The 27,966-nt window shown below is 31.4% G+C and overlaps 6 protein-coding genes and 1 long non-coding RNA gene across 12 annotated transcripts in view; 5 read left to right on the top strand and 2 right to left on the bottom strand.

The window, feature by feature from the left end:
• Nucleotides 1-3,582, bottom strand: part of LOC108744344 — a 27,245-nt gene extending 23,663 nt beyond the window's left edge. The window contains exon 1 of the long non-coding RNA XR_003231466.1: nt 3,500-3,582. This is a non-coding gene — a long non-coding RNA (uncharacterized LOC108744344). The remainder of the gene's footprint in view (nt 1-3,499) is intronic.
• The window catches only part of LOC108744394 (formin-2), an 18,068-nt gene extending 1,927 nt beyond the window's left edge, over nt 1-16,141 (top strand). Inside the window, exons 1-10 of one of the 4 annotated variants that reach the window (XM_018480135.2) lie at nt 1,514-1,648; nt 6,215-6,397; nt 11,312-11,487; nt 12,317-13,508; nt 13,753-13,779; nt 14,048-14,445; nt 14,503-14,712; nt 15,205-15,532; nt 15,603-15,900; nt 15,966-16,141. In XM_018480135.2, the coding sequence (XP_018335637.1) occupies nt 1,603-1,648; nt 6,215-6,397; nt 11,312-11,487; nt 12,317-13,508; nt 13,753-13,779; nt 14,048-14,445; nt 14,503-14,712; nt 15,205-15,532; nt 15,603-15,900; nt 15,966-16,080 (2,973 nt within the window). In that variant the 5' untranslated portion in view covers nt 1,514-1,602 and the 3' untranslated portion in view covers nt 16,081-16,141. Of the gene's footprint in view, nt 1-1,513; nt 1,649-3,616; nt 4,971-6,214; nt 6,398-11,311; nt 11,488-12,316; nt 13,509-13,752; nt 13,780-14,047; nt 14,446-14,502; nt 14,713-15,204; nt 15,533-15,602; nt 15,901-15,965 lie in introns of those variants that run through there. The other 3 variants (XM_018480132.2, XM_018480134.2, XM_018480133.2) reach the window with 3 other exon arrangements.
• A 455-nt stretch (nt 16,142-16,596) lies between these two features.
• On the top strand, nt 16,597-18,662 carry LOC108744330. Of its 3 annotated transcripts, none has more exons than XM_025976291.1 (5): nt 16,597-16,692; nt 16,776-16,973; nt 17,119-17,649; nt 17,906-18,230; nt 18,388-18,662. In XM_025976291.1, exons 2-5 carry the CDS (start codon nt 16,903-16,905, stop codon nt 18,577-18,579), a joined length of 1,119 nt encoding a protein of 372 aa, XP_025832076.1. In that variant the 5' UTR covers nt 16,597-16,692; nt 16,776-16,902; the 3' UTR covers nt 18,580-18,662. The 3 variants fall into 3 exon arrangements, with proteins under 3 accessions (XP_025832076.1, XP_025832074.1, XP_025832075.1); XM_025976289.1 differs by having other exon boundaries at nt 17,119-17,635; nt 17,892-18,230; XM_025976290.1 differs by having other exon boundaries at nt 17,119-17,555; nt 17,812-18,230.
• Nucleotides 18,663-18,865: 203 nt separating this feature from the next.
• On the top strand, nt 18,866-20,204 carry LOC108744336. Its single transcript, XM_018480042.1, has 2 exons — nt 18,866-19,067; nt 19,124-20,204. Exons 1-2 carry the CDS (start codon nt 18,971-18,973, stop codon nt 20,134-20,136), a joined length of 1,110 nt encoding a protein of 369 aa, XP_018335544.1. The 5' UTR covers nt 18,866-18,970; the 3' UTR covers nt 20,137-20,204.
• Nucleotides 20,205-20,387: 183 nt separating this feature from the next.
• LOC108744335 (APOPT family protein CG14806, mitochondrial) lies at nt 20,388-21,255 on the top strand. The gene is made up of 3 exons (XM_018480040.2): nt 20,388-20,573; nt 20,641-20,910; nt 20,963-21,255. The coding sequence occupies exons 1-3, from the start codon at nt 20,505-20,507 to the stop codon at nt 21,158-21,160; spliced, it is 537 nt and encodes a 178-aa protein (XP_018335542.1). The 5' UTR covers nt 20,388-20,504; the 3' UTR covers nt 21,161-21,255.
• A 25-nt stretch (nt 21,256-21,280) lies between these two features.
• LOC108744334 (dolichyl-diphosphooligosaccharide--protein glycosyltransferase subunit 1-like) lies at nt 21,281-23,051 on the top strand. Its single transcript, XM_018480039.1, has 2 exons — nt 21,281-21,992; nt 22,371-23,051. Exons 1-2 carry the CDS (start codon nt 21,296-21,298, stop codon nt 22,988-22,990), a joined length of 1,317 nt encoding a protein of 438 aa, XP_018335541.1. The 5' UTR covers nt 21,281-21,295; the 3' UTR covers nt 22,991-23,051.
• Nucleotides 23,052-23,153: 102 nt separating this feature from the next.
• LOC108744341 (polyamine-modulated factor 1-binding protein 1-like) lies at nt 23,154-27,910 on the bottom strand. The gene is made up of 11 exons (XM_025976285.1): nt 27,860-27,910; nt 27,670-27,770; nt 27,457-27,602; nt 26,709-27,395; nt 26,353-26,651; nt 26,068-26,281; nt 25,861-26,012; nt 25,098-25,341; nt 24,697-25,035; nt 24,292-24,519; nt 23,154-23,410 (listed from the first exon to the last, which is right to left on the bottom strand). Exons 3-11 carry the CDS (start codon nt 27,583-27,585, stop codon nt 23,267-23,269), a joined length of 2,436 nt encoding a protein of 811 aa, XP_025832070.1. The 5' UTR covers nt 27,586-27,602; nt 27,670-27,770; nt 27,860-27,910; the 3' UTR covers nt 23,154-23,266.
• Between the last annotated feature and the right edge of the window lie 56 nt (nt 27,911-27,966).

A 27,966-nucleotide genomic window follows, 5' to 3' on the forward strand; every position in this document is an offset into this window, starting at 1 on the left:
GTATTGCTTTAAAACATTTTCATTCATACAAAAAAAGCACATTGCTTGTAAAAACAAAGGTTTAATCATTATTTATATTAAATGAGTAAAATTCCTTTAAAACATTTTAATTCATACATAAACAACACACTGATTTTCAAAACAATTCATCATCTATATTAAAACGGGCAAGAAAGCGAAAACTATTCTTATTTACAAAATAAAGGTTATTTATGTTTAAAAAACATTAAAAATATGCTACAACCACCTAGGTAGTGACATACACCTTGCAAACAGTGAAAGAGCTTTCAATCTAGGTTCGTTAATTTCCTAAATTAGAAACCGCATATTACAGAATAAACAAACTAATGCTTTCTTTTTGTAATACATGTTTAAAAAAGTTTAATTTTACAAACGTGACTAACTAATTTTCCAAACAAATATTGAATTGCTATTTATATTAAAATTAGTAAAATAGCTCGCTCTCTCGGTCGACCGTTCAAGCATACGACTGTGTTACAGAGAATAGTAGAGAGAAAATTATGCTTGAATGAAAGCTTAATTTTTCTTAACAGCGAAAAGAGCTTTATTATATAAAAGAAATATTAAAAATAGGCTACAACCACCTCGATAATGGTATAGCTTTCAAACAATGAAGGAGCTTTCAACTTTTGTTCGTTAATTTCCGAAATAAGACCCCACATATTACATAATAAACAAACTAATCTCTTCGTAATACATACTTAAAAAACTTTAATTAATATAAAGATAACACGTTAATTTTCAAAAATATTTTAATTTTTGTTTATATTAAACAATAGTTTTTTTAATTACACTTGACAATAAAGCTTTGATCCTTCAAAAAAAAATAAAAACGCACGAGGAAAACGAATCTCTACATTCGTATAAAAATTGCAATATTCAATTTTAAACAATGTAATTAATGATAAAAATAGTGGGATTTACTTGTAAATTTTAATAATCCATTTTCCCCCTTTTTTTTTAATTAGTTTTATAATAATTATTCCAATTCTGATCGATTTTGTAATTTTTATCATTTTTGTTACTTACTTTACAAACTGTAAAATGGTAAATCCTGCCTTTAAATTGATTATTAGGCCATAAGGCGCATATTACTTTGTTTTCTCAATGAAAATAACAATTTTCCCCATTTGTTATGAATATTACCAAATAACTGTGGACGCTATTTTGAATGTATAAAGTTTTATTCTCCATACTCCAGGACAATTATTTCGCAAAATTTAAACTTCTTCAGCACCTAAAGAAACCGTCATACAGCTTAACAAAACAAAAAAATAGTTATATTTAAAATTATTTTCGTTTAGTTTTTGATGTGTAGGTACTAACTACTTTCAAATAATTATAAATCTAAATTATGTTTTTCTTAAATACTATAAAAAATGAAATCAGTCAAGCATGAGTCAGGTCAGTTGTGATAAATTATTGTTTTGCAGCGTGTTGATTTACGTTAACAGTCCAGTTTGCGTTTATAAAACGCACATGGATCATAAAACACTTCAAAAGACCGTCGTTCATTATACTATTAACGCTGATTGTCATTAACTGTGTTGATTAAGAAAAGTTGTTAAATGTAAATCCACAATGGCTCATAACAAAAGAAAGTGTAATATTGTTGCATTTTCAAACTGTAAGTGTTATTGGAAATAAGATTCAATTATTTATCCTTTGTAATTACTAAAAAGAGACAGATAAGGGTTGATTATTAACTATTAGCTTTTACCCTCGACTTAATTCGCGTGAATTATTGTGACTTCCATATTTTTAATTACTAGTTATTAATAATTCAAAAAATGTTTATCGGAATGCAGCTAAATCCTAGAGTTCAAAATTTTTAACGTCAATTTACTTAAGATACACTGTTACAAAATATACACCAAAAATATTATGTTTATGAAAAAAGTACGGTTAACAGAACCTAAACTTTGCAAATAAACTAAAAGACAAAACGATTATTTAATAGTATTTAAATTCAAAACCGACATTAGATATCACGCAAGTAAATCTCTCAATTGTGAAGGAATAATTTTAGACATTAATTAAGGCAACGAAATAAAAAATTAGCCTTACGCCGTTAATAAATATATTACCAATAGTTTGACTAATAAATGTACGTGTGGCCTCACAATTTTTATAATTTAATTGACTATTTATAGTATTATTGGGTACTTTCTCGCTTATTAAGTATTAATTAACAACTTATACAAATCATATTAATTTTGAATGCTATCTGTGACATATCTATAAAAAAAATGAAAGTTGTTAACATTTCACGCCTTAACTACTAAAGCAACCATCATGAAGTTTTGTACATACATTGTTAGGGATACAGAAAAGGACATAGGGTACTTTTTATCTAGAAAGGATATGCTACTTCCGAAGGATAGAAAAATTAGTTTAATGAGGTTGTCGATGATTTTCGACATGTATTTAGCACATCAATGCCTCGGGTAAAACCTATCATGAACTCTTGCACGCACATTGTCAGGGATGCAGAAGAGAATATAGGGTACCTTTTATCAAAAAGAAATTCATTCTGTTCCCAAGGGATACAAAAATTTGTTTTATGTGGTCGTCGATGATGGTATTTAGGACATCAATGCGAGCGAAGCCTAGGATAAAATCGAACGTAAGATTTTGTACACACATTGCCAGAGGTACAGAAGATAACCTAGGGGGGCTTTTATCTAGAAATGAAATACCGTTCCCGAGGGATTTAAAAATTAGTTTTATGTGGTCGTCGATGATCTTTGCACATACTTAGGACAACAACGCTAGTAAAGTCTAGAGTAAAATATAACATAAGATTTCGTACACACATTGTTAGGGATACAGAAAAGGACATAGGGTACCTTTTATCTAGAAAGAATATGCTACTTTCGAAAGATAGAAAAATTAGTTTAATGTGGTCGTCTATGATTTTCGACATGCATTTGGGACACCAATTCTAGCGATGCCGCGGGTAAAACCTGTCATGAACTTTTGAACGCATATTGTCAGGGATACAGACTTAGGGTACCTTTTTTAAAAAAAAATCTGTTCCCGAGGGATATAAAAATTTGTTTTATGTGGTCGTCGATGATCTTTCACGTATTTAGGATACCAGCGCGAGCGAAGCCTAGGATAAAATCTAACATAAGATTTTGTACACACATTGTCGGGGATACAGAAAAGGACTTAAGGTACCTTTTATCAAAAAAAATTCTGTTCCCGAGGGATATAAAAATTAATTTTTTGTGGTCACCGATGATCTTTGATATACGTATTTAGGACATACACGCTAGTGAAACCGTGGGTAAAACCTAGTATGTTATAATTTTCAGTTTGGTCAAACAACAAATTGTTTCACTCGCTTAAATTACACACGGGTGACATCATCGAGGACATGTGTTTACTTAAAAATCAACTGACTGCATAAAATTATTCTTTTTTTTTAATGTCCATATATGTATATAAGTATACAATAATAATAATTGTTTACCTTGATCTCGAACATTAAACCTTGTTGGACCGTACATTCAAACCGATTATAAATTACATTGTTGTCGCCCGTTGGACCATCAACATAATCGCAGGAACTGCCGAACAAATTCACACAAACACAATGCGCGAATGATAAGCACACGGTGACCTCACCATGCAGGCACAAGAGTCCATCAATCAGAACCCAAAATAGTGTTGGTGTAATATACGTAGATTAGTGACAATAGACCGATTGTTTATTATTTAATTATTGAAAAGATGCCGGTCACCACTTTTTTTGCTCCAGTTTCCGTGAAATCGATAGAAAGCGTCGAGGCGCACGCGTGTTGAATTTCTCCTCAAACGCGACAATTTTTCCGACAACTATAACAAATTGCCAGTCGAAAATGTCCAATTGATTACCATGAGAGAAGACCTCAAGACACAACAGCAGTCTCAATCATAACTATTACGCATTAAACATGTGATTAAAATTAAGCGTTTCCGCTTATCGTATTAAATTGTACAATAGTTGTTATTGTGTAATTGTTGAGCAGTGTGTGCTAGTGTTGTGATGATGGCTTCGGTCTTAAAATAGTTATCCCTGTTCCGTTCTTCAGGGAACTTTTTGTTATAGTTTTGTTTTGTTTTTTTATTTTTATTATTGTTGCGTCTCAACAATACTGAAAATTAGTACCGAATTGCATTTGCGAGAATCGGAAAAATGGGCAACCTTCAAACGAACGAATCCAAGTCGTCGAAAGGGAAAGTGAAAGCGTTAATGCTTAGAAGAGGGAAAAAGGACAAGTTGGAGGAGCAATTCTTGGATATCGCAGCAGTTCAAAAAGACGTGAAAAATGAATCGGAAGGAAGTTGCGAAGACGTCACACTTACGGCCGATGAGATAATAAACAAGCCGAAAACAGATAAAGTCGTAGTTACAGACTCTTGGCAGAAGATCAACAAGGTGTCTGGCAACAACCCTCCCGAAGTATTAGAGACAACGCCCCAAAGCAATTCCAGTTCAGATTCGGCATTTACCGATCCTCTTGTATCTTCCAATTATTCAAAAGAGAAATCCGTGAATATAGACGACATAGGAGTATCGGACTCAATGATCACCGAGTTCCTGAATTTACCTTTGAACAGCTTCAAGTTGAATGATTACAAAGTCAGAAAAGAAGAAGAGCTAGAGAAGAAACTGAGTAAATTGGGTGTCTCTAAAGTGAGCCAAATAAGTTTGGACAGTGATCCATGTGGTCGTTTTGCTTCGGCTAATGTGGAGTGCGTAAATGAAGAAAATAAGCCCATGAACAATACGACGACTGAAAGCGGTTTTTTTAGTGGACAGGAAATCAGTGAAACGTTGGAAAATGATAGCGGAAATTCACATGGGTCTTTATCTACTCTTTCTATATTTAACGACAATATTCCATCGGCAAAAGAAAAACCGAAAAAACCTTCTTTGGATATTAAAATTGCCAACTCGGGTAAGTCTAAGCTGACGAACGGAAACCCTTAAGGTTTTGCTAAATAAAGCGATTTTTAATACTAATAAATTTGTTTCTATAAATGCCGAAAACCTTTAATCGAGCGGATTCGTTTGCCAGGATTTTATTTTAAGCCATAAATATCTTTATCTACAATACCATTGCTAGTTTTAACATATTTATAGAATTTTTTATCTATAGCGTGAAACGACAAGTTCAAGGTCCCAATGTGAACTGAAATCGACACTTAATTGGTGGGAAACCTCACTCGACAAGTGCACATGTATTCTTGTATTTAAATTAATCAATTACTTTGCGAATACAAAATTTATTACAAAATAAAATATTTGTGATATTCAGAATTTGAAATAAAATTGTTAGTAGCATGAGATAGGGATTAGTAGGGACTAATAGGGATTGAAAAGGAACAATTATGTAAATATTTCATTAATAACATTCATAACTTTTAAAAAAGTATGTTTTTATCATATTAGAAAGATGCACACGTTTTTAGGTATTCCAATACTTCAAAATTTTATATGTAGTTTTTATTATTATTGTCACTATCAAATTCCAATCTAAATGTAATTCTAATTATGCTAATTTATTTGCATATATTTGATAATGGATCGTAATAAACCCCATATTATAATTCGTAGACAAAAATGCTAAAAGAATTTAAAGGTTACATCTATAAATTTATTAACAAAATTACGATTAATTTTATATTTTTTGTGAAAATTTATCTTCATTTTAGTTGATATTAGACACTATTAAATGTCAAAGTGTTTGATTTATATAGTATTTTATATTTATGCTCAAGATCATTTATCCCACTTTTACGTGATGATAAATCCTAGTAATAGAATCATCAATAGACGGGAATGAAGGGTCAAGGGGATCAAATCTTCCACACTATTTATAAATTTAAATAAAGAATAGCATTTTGGAAAAATCTACAAATTTTCTTACACTAGGACAGACTATATTATTTCCTAAAAGTGAAAATGAAAAGCAAAACCACAATGTGATACAAGATGATAGTTACATTGCCAATGACCATGACCAATACCAAGACTAGAAAGTCTTGGTCTTGCTTTCCTCATCACTAATTTTGAAATTGTATAGAATAAGAAGGAGAAGCACAGGGATGAATGTCATTAATCTATAATAAACTCTCTCTCTCATGTTATTTTTTTGAAATATTGTTTTAATATTGTTTTTAATATTTATTTTTTTTTTAGTTCCAAAATATGGGAGGCATATGTCAGTACCGGGAGAACTCGTGTCGAATTTTAAAGAAGACAGTTTGATATTAAAGAAGGTAGCTTCCCTTACACTGGACAAAGCAACATTGGACGCGAAAATAGCAAAACCTAAATTTGTGCCTGAAAAATTAGACTTCAAACTTTACGAAAAATTCGAAGGTAAATTACTTATTCTTGCTTGACCTTATATTTAGATACCTATAGTTGAGACGATCACAATTGACAAAGTCTGTAATAAATTATCTGTGAGAAGGGATGTTTCCTCTTGGGACTGTAGTCATTTGTTGCGTTTTGAATACGTCCTTGTTAAGTTAGGAAATGCTTCATGAGTACTACAGACAAAATAAAAAAAGATAACCGAATAATAGTAAGCAATGCAGCGGTTAGAAGTTGCTTAGGTACCTAAATGATCACGGTCGGCTTTCCCGAGATAAAAATGTTCAGTCTCTCAGAGTCTCTGAAAGCGAGACTCGAGTCTCTGTCTCTCATCGAGTCTCTCTGGTGTCGTTGAGAGAGACCGTCAAAAAAACTGTTTAGCGTCTCTGAACGAGAGACTCAATTCTTTCAGTAAGTGGTGTCTCGATAGACATGGTTAAAATTTTGTAAGTTTAACATATTTCACAAATCCCAGTCTTTCTACGAGAGACTTGAGTCTCTCATACAGAGACTGTGAGAGATCCATAAAAACACCTAGGCAATAACTGAGAGTCTGTGAGAGACGCTCTCAGAGACGCTGAAAGACTCTGGAAGACTCTGAGAGACTGGAGAGAGACTGAAAATTTTTGTCTAGGGTTATAACTGCCTGGTTGGAATTACATCTTTAAACAAGGGTCTTTGCATTCCTAAATTCCTGAGAATTTGGAAAGTTTTTTAAAGTCTAATGCTGCCAACATGCTCAAATTCTGCTTGTTCGCATCTCGTCCTATTACACATAAATTAGTGTAATGTTATTCCTTTTTCTTTATTAGTGTCCGCTGCAATTCCTACCTGACATCCCTTTTCTATGTTTACGGTATTAGTCTAGTAAGTTGAAAGAAGAAAGTAAATACGACAGTTTTATTGCTGACTATACCAATTTTGAACGTCTTAACTGTATATCTATAAATTTTTAAGCGAAAAATATTAATGTTAAGCAAAACAGTGGCTACTACATAATTCAATCAGTATCAATCGTTTTTGTCGAAGACATACAAGTATTACATTATTTGATTACCTGTGGTGTTTATCTAACTTTTTGCATTACATGCACTTTTATCTTTGTCAATCAAGATTTCGAAATTACTTCTCATAAAAGGATTGATTAACTATTAATTTACTTAGTACGTTAATGCAGTTCAAAATAAATCAGTAAGTTCGCTGAGTTTTTTTAAAAAATGTGTCACTTTTCCCCTCATAATGGGAAAGAAATTGTAAAAAAGAAAAATCTATACCTAAAAAACGGTTTGGCGTCAGGAGTTCCTGTAATGACACATAGAAAAGGTAAGCGCAATTATTTTTTTAAAAAAGTGGTTATTATTTAATGAAATAGAATATCAAACAACAAAAGAAGTGAATCAACTCGACTATTATGTCTTTTTAATAAAATTCTGTATAATTAAGTTAATAAGTAATTATTATAAGTAAATAATATATTTTGCAATGCATCTCTACGACAGTTAGATCCGCTATTGTTTTGTTAATGAAAAACAAAGTTACAATTGTAAAGCACAGAATTTGCAAACAATAAATAATAAAAGTTTATTACGAATGAGGTGTATGAAACTATTAATTAAAATAAACCGCAGTTTACACAAATATATCAATTAATAAATAGGTGCAAAGTTTAAGTACATCTTAGATTTTTTAGATAAGGTATTACGGCTGCCTGATATCAGTAGCTTCTTATCAGGATTCTATTTTAATGTTGTACTATTAAGTTAGAAAATCTTGTTGTTTTAGACGCTTATGTTTGTATCAGATGACTTTTTTTAAGTAGCAGGCACTTTTAAGTATTACATGCAGGGTGAATAGAACTGTTCAAAAAAATTAATTGAAATTGCTCATTGTTAAAACTCTTTCTATCTGAGGCATCTTTTTTTTTTTTTGGAAGTTAGACTATTTTCTAAATTACAAAAAAAAAAAATAAAATTCATTTCGTTTTGAAAATACTGATACGAAACATTAGTATTTATCTAGAACAAAAAGCTCCTCAAACCTAATTGATAAATATTTATGTATGTTTTAATGTTACAAGTTAAAACTTCACAAAATTTTAAATTTAGTGATTGAATGTTAACATTTTTGCGTTCCATTTGAATCACCTGCGATAAATCAGCCAACCTAAAAGCTTATATGATGTAATACAACAAAATCTTATCAGACTGATCTATTTTAACAACATTAAGATGTTTAATCGTACGTTTGTGCCAGAAAATAAGACCTTCAATCAGTTTTAATTCATTCAATTAACCTTAGACCTCAGTAAATTTTTGGAGACAAAGTTATTGATCGTACTATAACCGCTATAATTTATAGAAAAAAGGAATTTTTGAAAATACATTCGACCTTGTGCATTTTTTTCATAATCCTATTTAAATGTTACTAAAATAAACCTACAGAATGGCGTCGTATATTAATAGGTATATTGTTATCAACTAATTTTCTAGATACTTAGAGATCGTACATCATAAAGATTGCTTTATCGCTAATATAATTGTTCGTAAGTTACCATAATCTTAAAAGTTACATTTTTTCGACAGAGTCGTTTGAGTTAACAAATGTAGCAAGTTATAAGTTTATTTACGTTTAATGAGTTTAGTATTTTTTTGCTGTAAAATGTGTGGTTGCTTTGCGACTTTAAATCAGATAAAAGTTTTAGAAAAACGAAAGAAGTGCCAAAAATATAAATTTTATTTCACGGTGTGTATAGGTGATTTAAATTTAAAACATAATGGTAAGTAATCGTTCCCCTTGCTGTACAAGAAACTTTTGGATTTTCTATCTTAAATAAGTAACGTTTTTATTCGATTTTAGTGAACCTCCTTATTAGGTTTAAAAATGAATCAACAAGTCTAATTAAATCATCTTAATTATCTTATTATTATTTTCAGTTGTAACGTTACAGAAAAAAATAATATTTTGTTTTATAAAAAAAAAATGAAACGACAATTTTTTATAACAAGGGTTCTCTGAATGTTACAGAGTTCTTAGGAAAGTACTCGTATTTTTATCATATGCTTTGTTTTTATCACTGTATGATGTTTTAATATAAGTATATTTTCAAAAAGAAATAGTAAGTCCTTTAAAAAAGCCCTTCAGCTTATTTTTAAAATATTAATCAGAATTTTTAAAATGCATACCAGAATTATATAATTAAAAATTGTTTAGTTCAAATTGTAATTATAATGTTTCTACTATTATGCATACTCTGTAAATAACAACAAAGAACAATTTCATTCATTTGTTAAGGAAATATACATCTCGACATTATCCTTCAGTTCAGATTACTGTATTAAGTACTATAAATAATCCATTAACAGTAAATTGCTGAAACATATAATAATAAACCGTTGTTGAAACATATCAAGTACTTATTATTTATTATTTATTTAAATTGTTTCATCATCCATTAATAATATTTCAGATTACTTTGTTAAATTATTAAAAGTAATTTCGACCTTTCATAAATAGTATTATTACACAGCAAAAAAATCAATTTTTTTTATAGTATTTATTCAAACTTATTACTGTATAAAATACCAGAAGTCAGGTAAACATAATCTCCGATAAAAGTGTCAAATGCACGTCAGATAGCAAAGAAATTAAGCAAATACTTTTAAGATAAAAAGCAACATACATATATATTACAAATATTAGGTAGTCCAAATAAAGACAATGTTAACTGCTATTAATCCAATTTTTGACATTTTTATAGTTATAGTAGAAAAAATATCGTGATTGTAATACATGTATACTTTAGATAACATTGTAAGAATTCTTGATATTTTTAAAAAAATTGTTTGAACCATTCTTAAGAATTAACAATTTCAATATTTTTGGAACAATTTTTAAATATACCCAATGTAGATTCTCCATAACGAAACCCAAGGAACCGAGTACTTTTTTTTTTAAATAAAGAACATCAAACGAATATTGAGTTTAGAAAATAATCAACCACTAAAACCCAAAGTTAGAAATGTTAGCATGACGTTGCAGGGAAGTATCCCGTTCAAACAGTTGCAAAAATAGCATGACATAATATGCAAACAGCCCCTGGCACTGCCTTGCAATGTTCATAATTAAGTATTTCCAAAGCGGAACGAAAAATTAAAAGTAATTCAAATGCATTCAAATTTTTATATATGTTGCTAGAAAGATTAAAAAAAGTCTAATATTTAAAGCTCCAAAAGAGTATCAATTTTGGTCTCTATTTGTCTCTGAAAAATCGAAGATTGCAGCACTCTTAGTAGGTAATCTACCGTAAACAGTTGCCCTACGAATTGAATTTTTATGCTAAAAACATTCATTAATTTATGCCTTTACGTTCAAATTACACCTTAGATAAGTTCTTAATCTTCAGGATAATTTGCTGTTTTTCACAATCTAGCGCCTTGTTGGCTAAATTGAAACGCACAATACTTGATATAATAATAGATTATACAAATTTAGGTTGTATGAAAATGATTTAGCTGCACTTTTCCTATTTCTGTGCAGGCATTTATCAGTATCTGCTAGCGTTTCTCCAATTTCTCGTTCAGTTATTCGTCTGATTGCTGACTTGTGGTTTCTTTGTCGGTTCGTAGTCAGTAAAATCGCGTCGTTTCGCCTCCAAAAGTTGTTAGACATGCTTTCCGATTTTACTGAATAACAACGGCAGCAGAAACAACAACAAACCATGTTTAACCTTCCGTGTATCCTCCTTAATACTTCGTCGTCAGATCAAACCATTGCAGACTAGGGTTAAGTCATAATTATTTCTGTGAGTGATTGATATGCTTCTACCGGAAGAATTCGCGGTGTAACGAATACAAATCAGTAGTGTCTGCCTTTTTTTTTTCTATTTTGGATGACGACAGTGTTAATTTTTTCGTTCAGGCCACATGCTCATCAACTGGTACCTGTCCGAGTTCGGGGAAGATCACTATTTGAGAAAAGTTCTACATGGACAGGACCTCAAACTTTTAGCGATACAGTTTTGTACCCACTTGTTGGCCGCCGGTGTAGTCAAGCAAATTCCTGATAAAGACGCACCCATGTACAATATTTTCAAGGTATGAATTTTTTAATGATTTCAAACTTGCAAGCTTGAGAATTAAAGAATAGTATAAAAACTTAAAATCATGATATTAGAATTCTTTCTTTTTTTTATTCTTAGAAAGAAAAAGCCAAGATCTAAACAAATTAAAATGTGTGGTTGCTTTGCGACTTTAAATCAGATAAAAGTTTTAGAAAAACGAAAGAAGTGCCAAAAATATAAATTTTATTTCACGGTGTGTATAGGTGATTTAAATTTAAAACATAATGGTAAGTAATCGTTCCCCTTGCTGTACAAGAAACTTTTGGATTTTCTATCTTAAATAAGTAACGTTTTTATTCGATTTTAGTGAACCTCCTTATTAGGTTTAAAAATGAATCAACAAGTCTAATTAAATCATCTTAATTATCTTATTATTATTTTCAGTTGTAACGTNTTCGACTATTCAAAATTTTAATTAAAAATGTACTAGACCATTGTTCTTTTCTTTCTACTGTATTAAAAGGTTTAAAAGTTAATTTTGAAATGGTCGTCATTTTTATTGATGCATGCAGTGAAATTCGCACTTTATTATGCAAGCTGTTGCGTGGAACGTTGCGAAATGCATTATTTCAAAATTCTGTAGGAAAATATTAGGCCTCTCGTTAACAACATCTGGCTTTGAAACAATTATTCCGCGTTAAAGTGCGTCACTATTACTTAAAGATAATTAACACTGTGCCCCTGCACGTTAATTTACCATTGCAACACTAATTATATAATTAAAAATAGTAAAAGCGTAAATTAGAATTTATAGAAAAATAGTATTTACTTCAAGCTTGACTTGGAATTACATGTAATTCTAGCCCGATCTAATGTATTACTGGGCACATACGGAAGCACCACAATCGGTTCCCCAAACGCCTGGAAAATTCACAACTCTCCATTGGCCTCCAACGTCTCCATCGCCGTCAGAAGTTTTCTATTCACCTGCTTACACGGACATTTCGTCATCTAAAAGCACCCTTCAAGCAATAACACCAACAGAGGTAGAAACGAAATTGTCTGCCAAAAATGCAGAAATAACTTCTTTAGAAGACGAAATAAACAGGTTAAAGCAGGAAATAGAAAAGTACAGGACACTGACAAACATAGAAGAGCTGACTGCGAAAACCACGGCGGATTTTAGCTCTCCTACAGAAGAAACGAAAACTACTTGTGATTACTGTGATAAATGTAGAAATAAACTTTCAACTGACAATAATAATTCGTCTAGTTTAAGGATTAAAAGTGATACACTGAGTTCAAACGAAATAAAAGTAGACTCCTATATTCAAACCGATTTAAATAGTTCCGCTATTGAAAAATTGCTGCTTATTAGTACAAATCAAGATAAGGACGCACTAGCACAATTGTTAAACAAATCTACCTCATCTCCTAGCATTAATAATAATCAATCTGCTCTCACGAACGATTCTATTTGCCAAACATCAGAACCCATTACGAAATCAGTTGACACTAAAGAAACACAAACCGATTATCATGAACCTCTTGCAATACAAAAGGATCTACAAACAACAACCACAACACCAATTCCTCCATCACCACCTTTCGCGGGAACATTATCTTGCTCTTCATCGATTCCTCCACCTCCACCCCCACCTCCATTGCCTTTGACAACAGACGCCCCTCCACCACCTCCACTTCCTGGTACAATAGGACCTTCACCTCCTCCACCACCACCCCTACCTGGAACAGCAGGTCCTCCGCCTCCACCACCCCTCCCAGGAACTGCAGGTCCTCCTCCTCCTCCTCCTCCTCCTCTTCCTGGAATGGCTGGCCCTCCTCCTCCTCCACCTCTTCCTGGAATGGCAGGTCCTCCTCCACCACCACTACCTCCAGGACAAGCTGCGCCACATCCAACAGGAGCAGGTCCTCCACCACCTCCACCACCCCCCGGAATGTGCAACTCAAAACTTATTCCGCCGCCGCCGCCGATAAATGGGCCGGTGCCTTTTCCATCACCACCCCCTGAGGGTTGGAATCCTCAAAAAAATCGTAAGTAGATGGGTCGCATGTTTAGTACATGTTTGGGATTGTTTGTTTTAATTTCTGTTAGTAGTGGTATGCCTACTGTGCGAATTTTCTTTTGTTTATTTATTATATATCCGTAGCTGAAGCATTTTTTAATTAGTAGTCTGAATGAGCTGCTAAAGAAAATTCACCTATTATATGATGTACCTACCCATTTATTAAATTACGTTGTAGTTCTGAATGCACTTTCATTATCTGTTCCCTTTAGCGGTTCCTGCAGTCCCTTATCAACTCGGTGAGTAAATCGTTGATATTTCCAGAAAGGAGACGCTGCAATTTTGTATAAATATGCCAAACGATAATGATAACATTCACTATACTTCATAAATCACCATCAGTAAGTGAAGTTTCTCCTTTCTTCGTCTGTAATTCTGTTTTATTGTGATTGTCCATAGCTAGCAGTACTTTGTCTTTTTAAATGTTTATCTAGTTTTTGTGGCGTCTCCTCACTTTACAGTAAAAAACTAACACCTTCAAGTCTAAATAATTACATTCGTTTCCAGTTTTGCGTAAGAAGCCAATTATTCCCGCCACTCCTATGAAACCGCTTTACTGGACAAGAATCGTCGTCCCAGAAAATGCAAACCTTTCGGAATCAATCGATGATGTCGACAGTCCAACGTTACCATTGTGGTCCCAAATAGACGAAGTTCCTTTAAAAAATATGAACGAATTCACGGAACTGTTTTCTTATCAGGCCATTGCAAGAAAACAGACAAAAAAGAAACAGGAAACTGCTCCAAAAGCTACAGCTGTGAAACTTTTGGATAGCAAAAGGTCACAGAATGTTGGAATTTTGGCTCAAAGTTTACATGTAGAATTTTCGGAAATCGAAAATGCTATCTACAATTTCGATACATCTGTTGTTAGTCTGGAGGCTCTTCAGCAGATTTACGAAGCGGTATGCCGATATAAGATAATCATTAATTAATAAATAATTAACATCAAATTGTTTTAGAGAGCAACGCCAGAAGAAATTAAACTCATTAACACCCATCTTAGTGACAACCCCAGTATTCCTTTAGATAAACCGGAAATGTTTTTGCGTGACCTATCAGAAATATCCAATTTTGCTGAAAGGATATCTAGCTTTATGTTTCAAGTGGAATTTGATGATTCACTATCATCGGTAGAAAATACGCTAACCAACATTAAAACTACGTGCGACGTATGTATCAAATATAAATGGAAAATTCTTTATTATTGAATAGCTTACAAAACTAAAAAAAATAATTTTGAGCTTGTATTGAAATATATAAAAGAACAATTATTTATTTATAAATTGATTAAAANAGCAGAGATTTAAAACAGAGGATAGCGCAGGGTCAAGTCGCCTTTATCAAAAAAGGAGTCACTTCACTGCTCGCGAATAGTTAATTTAGAAATTCAAAAAAGATTGTATGTCTGGAGTACGACGCTGTACGGATGCAAAACATGGAAGGTGGACGCGGAGGAAAAGAAAAGGTGTGGTGTTACAGATGAATAGTGAGGATTATCATATTTTATGGAATGAGTTATAAAGTTTAAAATCGCTGAACTTATCAATTTATTTGATAGGGTCAAGCTCCTACCTTTTTGATTTTTTACTTGTATTGAAATATATAAAATTATTATTATTTATTTATAAATTGATTAAAAATGTAGGTACTTTTTGTTAAAGTTTTTGGTAAAAAGTCCATCCCTGAAAGACATCCTATCAATAATATTAACGTTAGGGAACTATATGAATGGAGGTAACATGACCAGGGGGCAAGCTGATGGTTTTGGACTAGAAATTTTGTCGAAATTAAAAGACGTCAAATCAACGAAAGATTCCCAAACTACCCTCCTCCATTTTATAGTCCGTACATACATGTGCAAGTTAGATAGTCCCTTTTTACTTAATTTCCCGCTACCAGTCCCTGAACCAGAAGACATTCGAAGAGCTGCTGCTGTTAATTTTGATGAAGTTTGTCAAGATTTACAAAAATTGGAAACTCAATTAAAGGGTAGGTATGCTTTTTAATATATTAGTAAGAAAGCTCCTAATTTGCTAAACTTAATTAACATATTTTTTAGCTTGTGAAAGGCGAATACAAAAGGTAATCGATGAATCAACTCCAGAAAACTTGGAACCTTTTAAAGAAAAAATGTCCAATTTTTTGGAAAATGCTTACAAACGAATGTCCTGCCAAAAAGAATATTTAGAAGAATGTAAAAGGAGATTTATCAGTACAATGAAGTTTTATCATTTTAAGCCTAAATCTGGCACCGTAGAAACTTTTCCACCAAACGAGTTTTTCGAATTGTGGTTACAGTTTTCCAAGGACTTTAAAGATATATGGAAAAAGGAGATACTACGATTAGAAAAGGCAAAGTATGTATATAACATAACGCAATTAAATTTTTTACTAATGACTGTATTACATTTTTTTTTCTTAGGAAAGACGATTTGCGAAGAAGGGAGAAAGAAAAAGTGTCACAAAATATTTCTATCAAGAAACGAGAAAATGGTTTGAAATCGAGAGTTGAAAGACTGAAACAAAAACTTAAATAAAGCCAAATCTTGTTTGATTTTATATGAATTTTAAAGTACCTAAGTATTTAATCTAAATTTTAATGTGTTATGTGTTTTTATAGTTTAAATTATAAATTCAAGTAAATAAATCTTAACTTTTTTATTACACATTTTGTCTTAATTTTTAGCTCTTTAATGAATGATTTAATTTTTTTTTAAATATTATTATATATAAAAAAAAATATGAGTGCTGTCAGCACAGGGCAAAGTTGCATTACGTAAATGAAAGTTAGTATCAGCAATTTCTTATGCTGAAGTGTACGATGTGTTGCATACCTATTTACAAACAATTCCTTTAAATTTTAATCATTGATTACTATACATCTATTAAAAAACCATAATGGCCGACATCAGTGACAATGCGACAACAATTGAAAAAGAATGATGGCCGACAACAGCAACAATTAGAAAAGAATGATGGCCGACAACAGCAACAATTAGAAAAGAATGATGGCCGACCACAGCAACAATTAGAAAAGAATGATGGCCGACCACAGCAACAATTAGAAAAGAATGATGGCCGACAACAGCAACAATTAGAAAAGAATGATGGCCGACACTACGTCATATTGAGGGCAAGAACTAGTTAAGGTAAAAGAATAAATGAATATAAATATATTTGATTTTATAAATCAAATGTTGCAATTACTAATCCCATAAAAAATATTTTTAAGGCACCCTGTATATACAAGACGTCATTATCTACTAACGATAAGCGTCAGTTGTGGATTCTGCATGCCATAAGGCAGCAAATCTACACAAATCTACATTACCATACCACAAGAATTTAAATTTGAAATTATGGTGCAGACATGCTCTGCTCAGTACTGTAAAGAGCGATCAAAAAGGGCGTCAGGAGTTTCTTTTCACTTGTAAGTAACTCTCTCAAATGTATTGAGAAGTAAAAATAAACCAATAGAAGCCTAGTAATCTCCTTAACCTCAACATATTTCTAATACAAGCTTTTTTATAGATGAATTATTGTCGTTTTGTTGTTTGTAATTAAAATAACTTTAGATTTCCCCAAGATGAAAAAATTAAAAGTCAGTGGGTCCGTGCAGTCTGTAGCTATAATTTCAAGCCTCAAAACCACTCCAGACTTTGTTCAAAACACTTTTCACCTGATGACTTTGTTATCAGTGGTTGGAGTTCAAAGAAGGTCCTTAAAAAGGATGCTGTGCCAAAGACAGTCGAGAAATTGCCTATTGATGAAAACAGCAAACGTGAAACTTTAGTTATAGAACATTTACCAATAATAGTAGGCGATACTGTTGTTTCAACTGCAGTAAATGTGGAAAACCAAATTATAGATCTAACAAAAAATATGAAATTTATTATTGCAGACCCTGATTTACAACCTTCTGTTAAAGAGTTAGAAAAAGCTGAAAATGATATCAGTAACCAAGTAAATTTAGAAAATAGGATTTTAGCAAGTGAAAAGAATTTAAACACAAATGAAACTAATGGAAGAACAAAGAACTTAACAGCTGAAATCGAAGATTTAGTTGCAATTTCTGTAACACAGGAGAATGACATTTCTAATACAACATATTATTTATTTAAATTGTTTCATCATCCATTAATAATATTTCAGATTACTTTGTTAAATTATTAAAAGTAATTTCGACCTTTCATAAATAGTATTATTACACAGCAAAAAAATCAATTTTTTTTATAGTATNTTAGCAAGTGAAAAGAATTTAAACACAAATGAAACTAATGGAAGAACAAAGAACTTAACAGCTGAAATCGAAGATTTAGTTGCAATTTCTGTAACACAGGAGAATGACATTTCTAATACAACAACAACAGCAATTAATAAATGCAAACAAAAAAATTTTAATTTTGAAAATGGGAATTTTGATTATGATCAGTCTAGACACTGTGATCATTCTTTATGTAAGAAAAAGAAACTGGTCAGTTTAAAAGAACTCCCCATTATTAGTGAAAAGTGCACAAATAAATTGAAAGAGCAACTAATGGAAAAGAAAAAGAAAATTAAAATATTACAACAACGTAACAGACGCCTTATCAGAAGAATAAATAAGTTAAACACATTCATAGGAAAACAGCTAAAACCATTAACTAATGAAATTAAATTTGGAAGTTATGAAATCACAAATATGTTGGTAAGTTAAAAAGGATGGATTTATTTGTCAATTAGCATAATAATAGTGCATTAAATAAAGACTGGATGTATGTAATTAAGCTGGATTAGGTCAAACCAAACTTTTCAGATTAGGTCAAAATTCATAATGTAATTTGTTTATTCTGTATTCCTTTTAGAAACAAATAACTCCTACTGGAAGAGTCATAATAGAAGAAATGATGAAAACTAAGAAATCCAAAGGTTACTCAGCTGAACTCAAAAATTTTGCACTCACCCTGAACTTTTATTCTCCAAGGAGTTACTTGTATGTTAAGAAAATATTTCCCACTATGCTTCCTCATCCTAGAACTCTTCTAAAATGGTCTTAAGGACAAAACCGATGTTTATGATAAAATCTGAAAAATAAATTTCCTGTAAAGATAAACAGCTAAAAATAAATAAAATAATAGTGAAGGAAGTAGTAAATATTATTTTTAAAATACATTAGCTTTAGTTTTTACAATAATAGTATGCGTTTTCGAAAGGGTGTTATTCAAAATTAGGAAGGAATTTAATATCATACCAAATTGGCTAAAAGAATAAAGTTTTCATTGATCCTTATATTTATCTATGATTAAAGAAAAAGAAGAAGAAATCTATGGAAAGCACTTAACCTCCAAATCCAAACAATATGTAACCCCACTTATTTCAGTTTGAAATATTGAGATAATATTTTAACTTATTTAGTTTTCATACTTTGTAACTAATACTTAATTAGCTATGAATAATATACATCAAAAACTGTGGTGTTTAAAGTCTGTAAGAGCACCAGGTATTGTGTCGCAAAAACGGCTAGAGCAACATCCTTCTCATTTTCGTGAGTAAAGGGTCAAATTGTCATTTTTAATTAAATTTACAACCAATTTCTTTTAGAACTGGAAAATTTTATATCTGATCTTACGGATGCCCGACAATTTTACCGTGATAATAAGTTTTTGAATGCAGAAAGTGCTTTGTTAGAAAGATGTGTTTATCGAATGAAGCTGAAATTTCGATCAAATAAAGGGTTTAAAGCTTTGCAAAAAATACTGAAATCACTTAAAATGTACATGATTGTCGATATGGCGACGATAATTAATAAATTAATTCAAATAAACAATGAAAGTAATCAAATTGTGTATGCACCTGGAAAGTGCAACATAGAGTATCTTCTAGTTCGTTTACAAACTGTAGCAAAACTTATGGAAAGAGTTATAGAGATCACAAAAGAATCAGCTTTATATATACATAGTGTTATTGGAATTGGCCATATATGGAAGGTATTAGTGGTGTGCTTTGGGATAATTTCTAGATTACGAGTGAATGCCATAAATATTCTTAAATACACATGCACCCTTTACTTGCAAACCAAGCATTTTTATGATAATTATTATGATAGTACAGCTGAATGTTGGATACCAAATAGATACAAATTTCCTGATGATTTAAAAGAGTGGATTGGTCTTGAATGGTTTAATCAAGAATGTACAGAAAAGGAAAGCAAATCTATATTTACTGTTAACTTTGAAAATGACTTATCTTTATTAGAACATATTGAAGATGGTGATAGTGAAAGGGAAGAAAAAACTGCAAATGAAATGAGAACTCAACCACAACACAATAGTTATTTAAATAAAAATACAGTTACATCTTCAAAAACTATGCATCTAAATATTGTACCTAAATATGATTTAGAAGATATTGGAGAAATTGTAAATAGAGAAATGGTTAAAAGTCAATTAATAAATAAAAAACAAAAAAAGAAGTTGAAGAAAAAGCAGGACAAAAGTAATTCTGAGGAAAACAAAATTGTCAGCAAAGGGAGTAGTTGTATTACTAAAAAGAAGAAAAAGAAACTGAAGAAAATGAAAGTACTGGTGAACAAAAAAGGAAAAGACAAACATTAGATAACATGAAGTATTTGTATTTGATTTGCTGTTTTCCATTTTTTTTAAATAAAATAATTGAAATCTAATTAGATTTTCGTTACATATTTCTTAAACAGTAAATATATAATATCAATAGCTGTATATAAGTATAAGAGAATTAAAAAAATAATTGGCATAACGATTGGGAAACCCCCTACAACTTCAACTAATTTTCGAACGGTTAGTATAACGTAGTCACAGAAATATAATTGGCAGTTTAGACACGTGCAATGTCAAACAAGTCTGTCAACTGCGGTTTAATATAAAGTTGGGTTATGAAGGAGTTTTCAAGTTTTTAAGCAAGTTCTTTACAATAATCTAATTATCATAACCTTTTCTTTATAAATATGAACCATGTTGCATTATTTCATAATGAATTACTACCTCGTATTAAATATTTTAGCAACTTAAGTAATGTAAGTATATTGAAGGTTAGGTCGTTACATAATTTGTTATTAAATTATAAATATTTTGACCTAGCAGATATTTACACAAAGACTAAATACAAAGGCCCCATCTAATACAGCAATACTAGCTACAGATAAGTTTCTGGAAGATCCAATAGTTGTTTTACCTGAAAATAATGGGGTGGATTTGATAGGACCACCTGATCCAGTTTCTAATTTACGTCCCATAATTAGATACATAAATTTAAACGAGACAGTATTACAAAAGAAATTAAGACAATTACACGACGAAACACAGATATGGAATCAAAAATTTTGGTCAGAACACAATGCACGTTTCATACAGGTAAACAATTCACAACCTAGTCTTTGAATTTACTTACAGGATTGGTTTTTAGGAGAAACATGAATATATAAAGCAAAAGAGCAATGATGACAAGTCCAACCTTACACCAGATGAAATGAGTGAATTTTATAAGTCATTCTTAGATAAAAACTGGGAGACCCATGTCAACTATAATTTTGAATGGTACAAAAGGAATTTTTCCATTCTACTGCTCTCATTAAGAGTATATTTGGAAGATATAAGAAGTTGATGGTAGTTAATTATTGTTAGAAGCAATAAAAAGTAATTTTGATGTAGTTGGCTGTGTGTGTATATTTTTTTAATATAAGAGAACAGTCATAATAATTGATGTTTTATTACATTTTGATAACTAATTATTGAAAAAATGCAGTGTTTGCTTGTAATAAATTTCCTAATGTTATCAGCCTATGGACAAATCATTAATAAGAATGTGCATCAGCAAGTGATATTTCATTCTCATAATTTGCAAATTAAAACATATTTAACTTTATTTAATACTCAAGAGGCAGCAAATAGAACTGAAAAGTTTATCTTTATGGTCGATCCCAATATGAGTGACTACAGGATTTTCTTTAAAAGTTATAATACTAATTTGCCTTTAAGCTACAGAAAATTAGATGATTATAATATTCCTGATGTTGATGCTTTTGAAGTAGATCTGAATCAAACAGCTACATCTGATCACATATACCAAATTGACATAAACACATTTTATTTTAATCAAATTAAATCTGTTAAAAAATTAAATGACGACAAGCATGTGGCCGTTTTCCACAAAAATTTGCATTATTATTCGCCTTATAGCACCTTCAACTTCACCAAAAAATTTATATATAACAATGTTTTTGGTGATGTTGAATATTCTCATCAACCAGATGAAGAAACGATGCTTCATATTAAATACACATCATTATTCGTCCCTGCATTCAGTTACGAACTTGTAAGCATTTCGTATGTGACTGACGAGGTTTTCTTCGAAATTGAAAATTTAGAACGTACAATTGAAGTGTCGCATTTTGGCTTCATCATAATTCAAGATAAAATCAGATTGGCGAACAAAGGTTTGTATTTTAATTAAATATTTGTTTTATGTATGTATGTATGTATTCAAAAATGAAGGGGAAACTGAAAATTAATTTTAAAAATAACTGCTATTGCTGCTAGTACCATTTCTTTCTACATTGCCATAATAATATATCGATTATTATTTAATTAGGTATCGTTATTTAAAGATTGTTTTGTTCAATTTAACATGTATGCATAAGGACCCTGTTTAAATTAGCTCTGGTAGACTAATATAGTGACGATATTAAAAAACAAATAAAATTTCGGTACTCAAAAAAATGTTATATTTTTTTAATACCCTTGTTATCATTGTTTGCAAATCAAATACATGTTTTCTGGGATTCTTATCTAAAAGTAATCCCTAACATTTTTAGGGAGTAAAATGGTTGGGCACTTTTCTCCTTATCAGGACTTGAGATTGAATTCTCTCAGGGCGGTAGTTCCCCGTTCAGCACGCAACTTCGTTTTCTTTGATCACTTGGGGAAAATTAATACTTGGAAAATTGAGAAAAATGAGGATCTTAATTTTTTTATCTATAAAATACGTACCCCACTGTATGGTAATTGGAAAAGTGAATACACCATAGGGTATGAGTTGCCCACTGAAGAATGTTTATTCTACCAAAAAAATTATGAGTATGAAATATCGATTCCTATCTTAGATAGTGTATTTGTTGGTATAAATATTAGAAAAGCAAAAGTGAACATAATTATTCCTGCAATGAGCGAAATTTTGTTTGTGAAAACTCCGGATTATTTTCGTTTTGACGGCGTTCAAAATGATTATTCCAGATTTCCCATTACAGGAAGAACTTCGCTATTATTTAGCGGTACAAATATTTTAAAAGAAGATATTGCAAATATTACAGTAACTTATAAATTTAATACGTTGTATTTGCTAAAAGTGCCGAGTCTCCTTATTACTCAAATTTATTTAGGTTTTTGTGGAGCAATTTTCCTACTGAGATTAAATACTGACTTTAATAAATTGTAATCTATGATAGAGATACGTTATATTAATTAATGATGTAGTGATGTATTCGTTGAAAGTTTTATACTTGCTATGTGTAATGTTATGAAAAACCTTTTTTTCTATTGAATGAGAAATAAAAGAAATTAAAATTGAACGTTTTTTTTTTTTGATATGAACGAAAGACAACTTTTAGTTATTTATTTCGTCTTTGCTAACTAAAACAAAAGCACACATTTCTTTGACACCTATATAACAGCAGATATATGTATTTCAAAGAGCGATCTTAAAACTAATAATTTATAAAATTTTTCGCCAAGACGACGAACACGGTTCCAAGCGTTCTGCACAGATACTTCCACAGTTTATGGCTTTGCTAATAATATCGCAACATGGTACATTGTTCTTTCTTATTTTGGCATGGATTACATCAGGCTGATATGGCTAAAAAGTATTGATATATTTTTAAATATTTTATTTGTTTCGTTAAAAGGACGTCCTGCTATCAATCACTATCTCTGGGTTATCAGCCCAGCGGAGACTTTCAGTTGAAATTTTAAGCTTTTTCTGACAAATTAACTCGTAATAATGATGGTCCGTTTTTTAAAGCAACAATTTTCTGAAGAAATCGTTAGGAAAAGGTGGGAAGAAGACTTGCGAAAATACGAATAACACCCTTGTTCAAGATGGCGTGTGGTGTCACATTACTGCAATCCTTAGACATTCGATCAAATAGTTAGAAAATTACTGCATACTCAAACTTTTAACGTATCCCCTATTTCTTTTCCATTTCAAAGCAACAATTTTCAAAGTTTACAAAGAAATCTTTAGGGAAAAGTGGAAAGAAACTTTCCGCAAATACAAATTACATCCCTGTTTCAAGATGGCGTGGGGTGCGACTATGAAAATCGAGTGTTGTTCTCATCACTGTAACCCTTAGACATTCAATCGAATGGTTAGAAAATTACTGCATACGCAAACTCTTAACTTATCCCCTATGTCTCTGCCATTTCAAAGTATCAATTTTCAAAGTTTATGAAGAAATCGTTAGGGAAAAGTGGGAAGAAACTTTCCGAAAATACGTTTTTGTCTTGTGAACAAAACTCGTGCAACTGAGATCGCTGATGACACGATACAATGAAATTGGCTGAACTAATCAAACGGTGGAACTAACTAAATGGCTCAGTTTGAGTGCTTAGGATGTTATCGTTTAATTTGAATTATTCGCTCTTACTGGCATTTTGTAACCAGACGGTACCCACCAACCAAATTTGGGCATACCCAACTAGTGTAACTACATGAAGAACTAGGATCCTACAACTTACTGGATTGTTGCATTCATCTTCGGAACCACTACAAGTATTAGTAGCGCAAGTCTTTGCAGATACGCAAATTGTTGGAAGGCTGTATTTTCCGGACGTACCAAATATATCCTCTATTTCTCTACAGTGGTCATTACATCCCGAATTTGAAGAGTAACAGTCTTGATTGCACTCTTGGTTGCTCTTGTCTGAGCATTCATCTTCCGTTGGGGAACAACACGGCGAGCTATCCTTAATTTCAAAAGGATTAATTAATTACCTAAGGTTCAAGTCTGGTATGGGATCTATGTACTTAAGTTTACGAAAAATTGAGGTGCAAATAACCCGCGCCCAAAAACTAATGGTCTTTTCATAGGGATTATTAAATCTGTTTATTTTGAAAATAAATAATTAAGGGAAACTTCTTACAGTTCCCCTGTTTTCTATAGCTTCCCGTTCGCACAACAGTCCTGTAAGAAACTGTTGAACTTTCTTTTGGGTTTCAACCTGTACTTGAAAGTCAGTAACTGTGTCATAGAGCTTTTGAGTTGCGAATTTTGCCGCGCAAATCGCTTGCTCCTTCTCTTGCTGAATACATTGTTTTTGTTTAGCGAATTCTGCCCTTTGTTTGGCAATTTCTTGCTGGAGACAGTTAATCATTTCCTCTTTCTTTGTTATGTCTTTCGAAGTGCAGGAATAATATTTTTCAACCGTCTTCTCGAGCATTGCAACTTTGTTTTCGAGACTCTTTTGTTTGCACTCCATTTGCTTAAAATGTCATCATTGATAATAAGAATAAAAACACGCAAGTAGGAATCTAAAAATCATACTTTTAGTTCTTCAATGAGTGCACATTTTTCTTTCCTTTCGCATTCTAATTCTTTAAGAAGACGTTTTACTTCCTCTGCTCTTCGCTTTAGTTCTTCTGAGACCTTGGCTAATCTACATTGGGCTTCTTTAAGTTCCTGTTTTTTCTGATTTAATTCACACCTTAATTCGCTTATTAACTTATTTTGGTTTTGGATAATTTTTTCTTTGCACGCCTGTTTGTTCTTTTCTTCGCAATATAGGGACCTAATATTTTTTTGTAATATTTATAATTAGTAGATAAGTACTGAATTCGGATGAAGGTGGAGTGATGATTTTTACCATAAAAGTTCAAGGATTTTATTATTTAACTATAAAACGCTTTCGTATTATAAATTATAATATTTGTGTATTTATTCGCTTTTACACCTATTCCCCTTTTTTTATGTATATTTTGTAGCGCATACGATTTTTTCCAAGGACTATGAATTAATAAAACAAATCAACAAGGAATTTTTTAATTACGTGTGTATGACTCATTTAATGTAAAAGTGTGAAGGTAAGATCGGCACGTACGTATTTATATAGTTGTAATTCCTTTTTTTAATACGAAATAATCCGCTTTAAATGTACAGAAATATTAGCAAGACGTATTTACATCTTACGTATGTAATTAAGCTGGATTAGGTCAAACCAAACTTTTCAGATTAGGTCAAAATTCATAATGTAATTTGTTTATTCTGTATTCCTTTTAGAAACAAATAACTCNACGTATTTACATCTTACCTTAACTCTGAAATTTGTTTTTCAAGGTTTCGAATTTCTTCACAACATTTTTCATCGGCTGAAGATTTCAATTTTTTAATCTCTTCCTCCAAATGCTGATTTTTAACACATAAATATTCGTTTTCTTTTGTTTTATGTTCCAAACTTTTCTCCTAATAATTTGTATTGTTTTAGAGTATTTTTAAAAAGATTCGCATTTGAATTTACCTGTACAGCAATTTTATTACACTGACATTCTAACATTTCTTCTTGTTCTTTATTTAGTTTAGACAGTTCAGAAATTCGTGTCTTATGCTGCTTTATTACGCTGGTTAATTCATTTACAAGACACGAAAGTTCTTCTTTTTCTTTCAATAAAATTGATTCTTTTTCGTTTACAAAAGAGGTGAATAATCTTAACTCTTCTTCGATACATTTCCGTCTAAAAATTCATTATAATATAAATATTCTTTTATTTCTACGATGATTATTTCAAAATGCATGAAAACTGACCGTTTTTCATCTGCGTTTCGAAATTGAACTAATTTCTTTTGCATTTCCGCACATTCGCATTTTAATTTACTATGTTCATCCATCAGTTTCTGCATTTCGCATTTGGTTTGTTTGTTTGACTGTCTGTGACATTCCTCTAATTTTTTTAACTCACACGTTAATGCCTTAATTTTTTGTTGATACGCTTTTTCTTTATCTTTACATTCTTCTAAGCACTGTTCGACTGCTTTTCTTTTATTTTCTTCGCATTCAATTCTCGCTAGTGACTTTTCAAGTTCCTGCTTTAAGCAACATTGTTTCTAAAATAAATAGTTTTTCTTATATTATAAGTAACGCATTTGGTATGCATAATTTACGTTTTGCGAATCGGTAAGATTTTCTTTGCAACATTTCACTTCGTCCTTCAAACATTCTGCTTCGTTTTTAGCGGAAATTACTTTATTGTAATATTCCTTGACCGTAGCTGCGAGTTTGTCGTTCACTTCACGAAGTTTTTTATTCCACAATTTATTTTCTTCTAAGGCCATTTCGAGTTCTTTTTTCTCGTCTGCTATCTTTTGAATTTCCTTCTCTTTTTCTTCCATGATGCATTGCATTTCCTCTATCCTTTGGCACATTAATTTTAAACGTTTTTCTTTATCCTTTAAAGTTTTTGCCAGTTTTTCTGTATTTTCTGCCATGATTTTTGATGATTTTGCGGCTTCCAATTGTATTTCTTCCAATTTACATTCGATAGCTTCCTTGGTTTTTGCAGCAGTTTTTTGTGTTTGTTGAAGGTAACATTTTCTCGAATTGATTTCTTTTTCTAGTTTCATACATAAATTCCGATTATCCTTTTCGAGGGTACTCAACTTCCCTAGGATTTCTTCTTTTTCGTGAAGAAGGCCGTTATATTTACATTCTAAATCTTTAGATAATTCAATGGCGATTTTTTTACTTTGTACCAAATCTTCTAATTGCATTCGCAAAAGATCGATTTCAGTTTTCATTTGATGAGAGTCACATTCAGCTTTCACTCGTCGTTCTTTTTCAACCATCAATAACTTGAAAATAAAAATTATGAGAAAAGAATGTCTTTGACTGAAAAGGTGACCTTTTTCTCACCATATCACAATTAGATTTATTTCCTGAACATTGCATGGAATATTGCTCATCTTCTGGCATTGAGGGAAGATTATTACAAAATAACAATTTCTTATTTGTATTTTTTGAACAACATGCGGGCGTTGGCATTGAAAAACAAAGCGAATCTAGAATCGTTTAATATCAATCGTATCAAGGTATGAAATATTTCATGAGGTGTATGTAATAACTTGCCATTTTGAGGAGAGTCGCAAAGGGAAAATGTGGGGGAAGGTGTTTTACCGAGACAAGTGGGCTTCGAATGCCGATTTGAACAACACTTTGAGGGAGACACGCTATCATGTTGAACAAATTAAAAATAAAGACTAATTAAATAATAAACTTTATAAGTAGGAGCTTTCAAGAAGGGTAATTAAAGTTGTACCTGCGCGTTTGATTGCATGGTGAAGATGATTTTAGACATCGCGGTTTTCTAGAACAANAATCGAACATGCACACGAACATTGACAGGTAAATGAATAAACACAAATC

Source organism: Agrilus planipennis, unplaced genomic scaffold (genome assembly GCF_000699045.2).
Source record: "Agrilus planipennis isolate EAB-ADULT unplaced genomic scaffold, Apla_2.0 scaffold17, whole genome shotgun sequence".
Taxonomy (NCBI): domain Eukaryota; kingdom Metazoa; phylum Arthropoda; class Insecta; order Coleoptera; family Buprestidae; genus Agrilus; species Agrilus planipennis.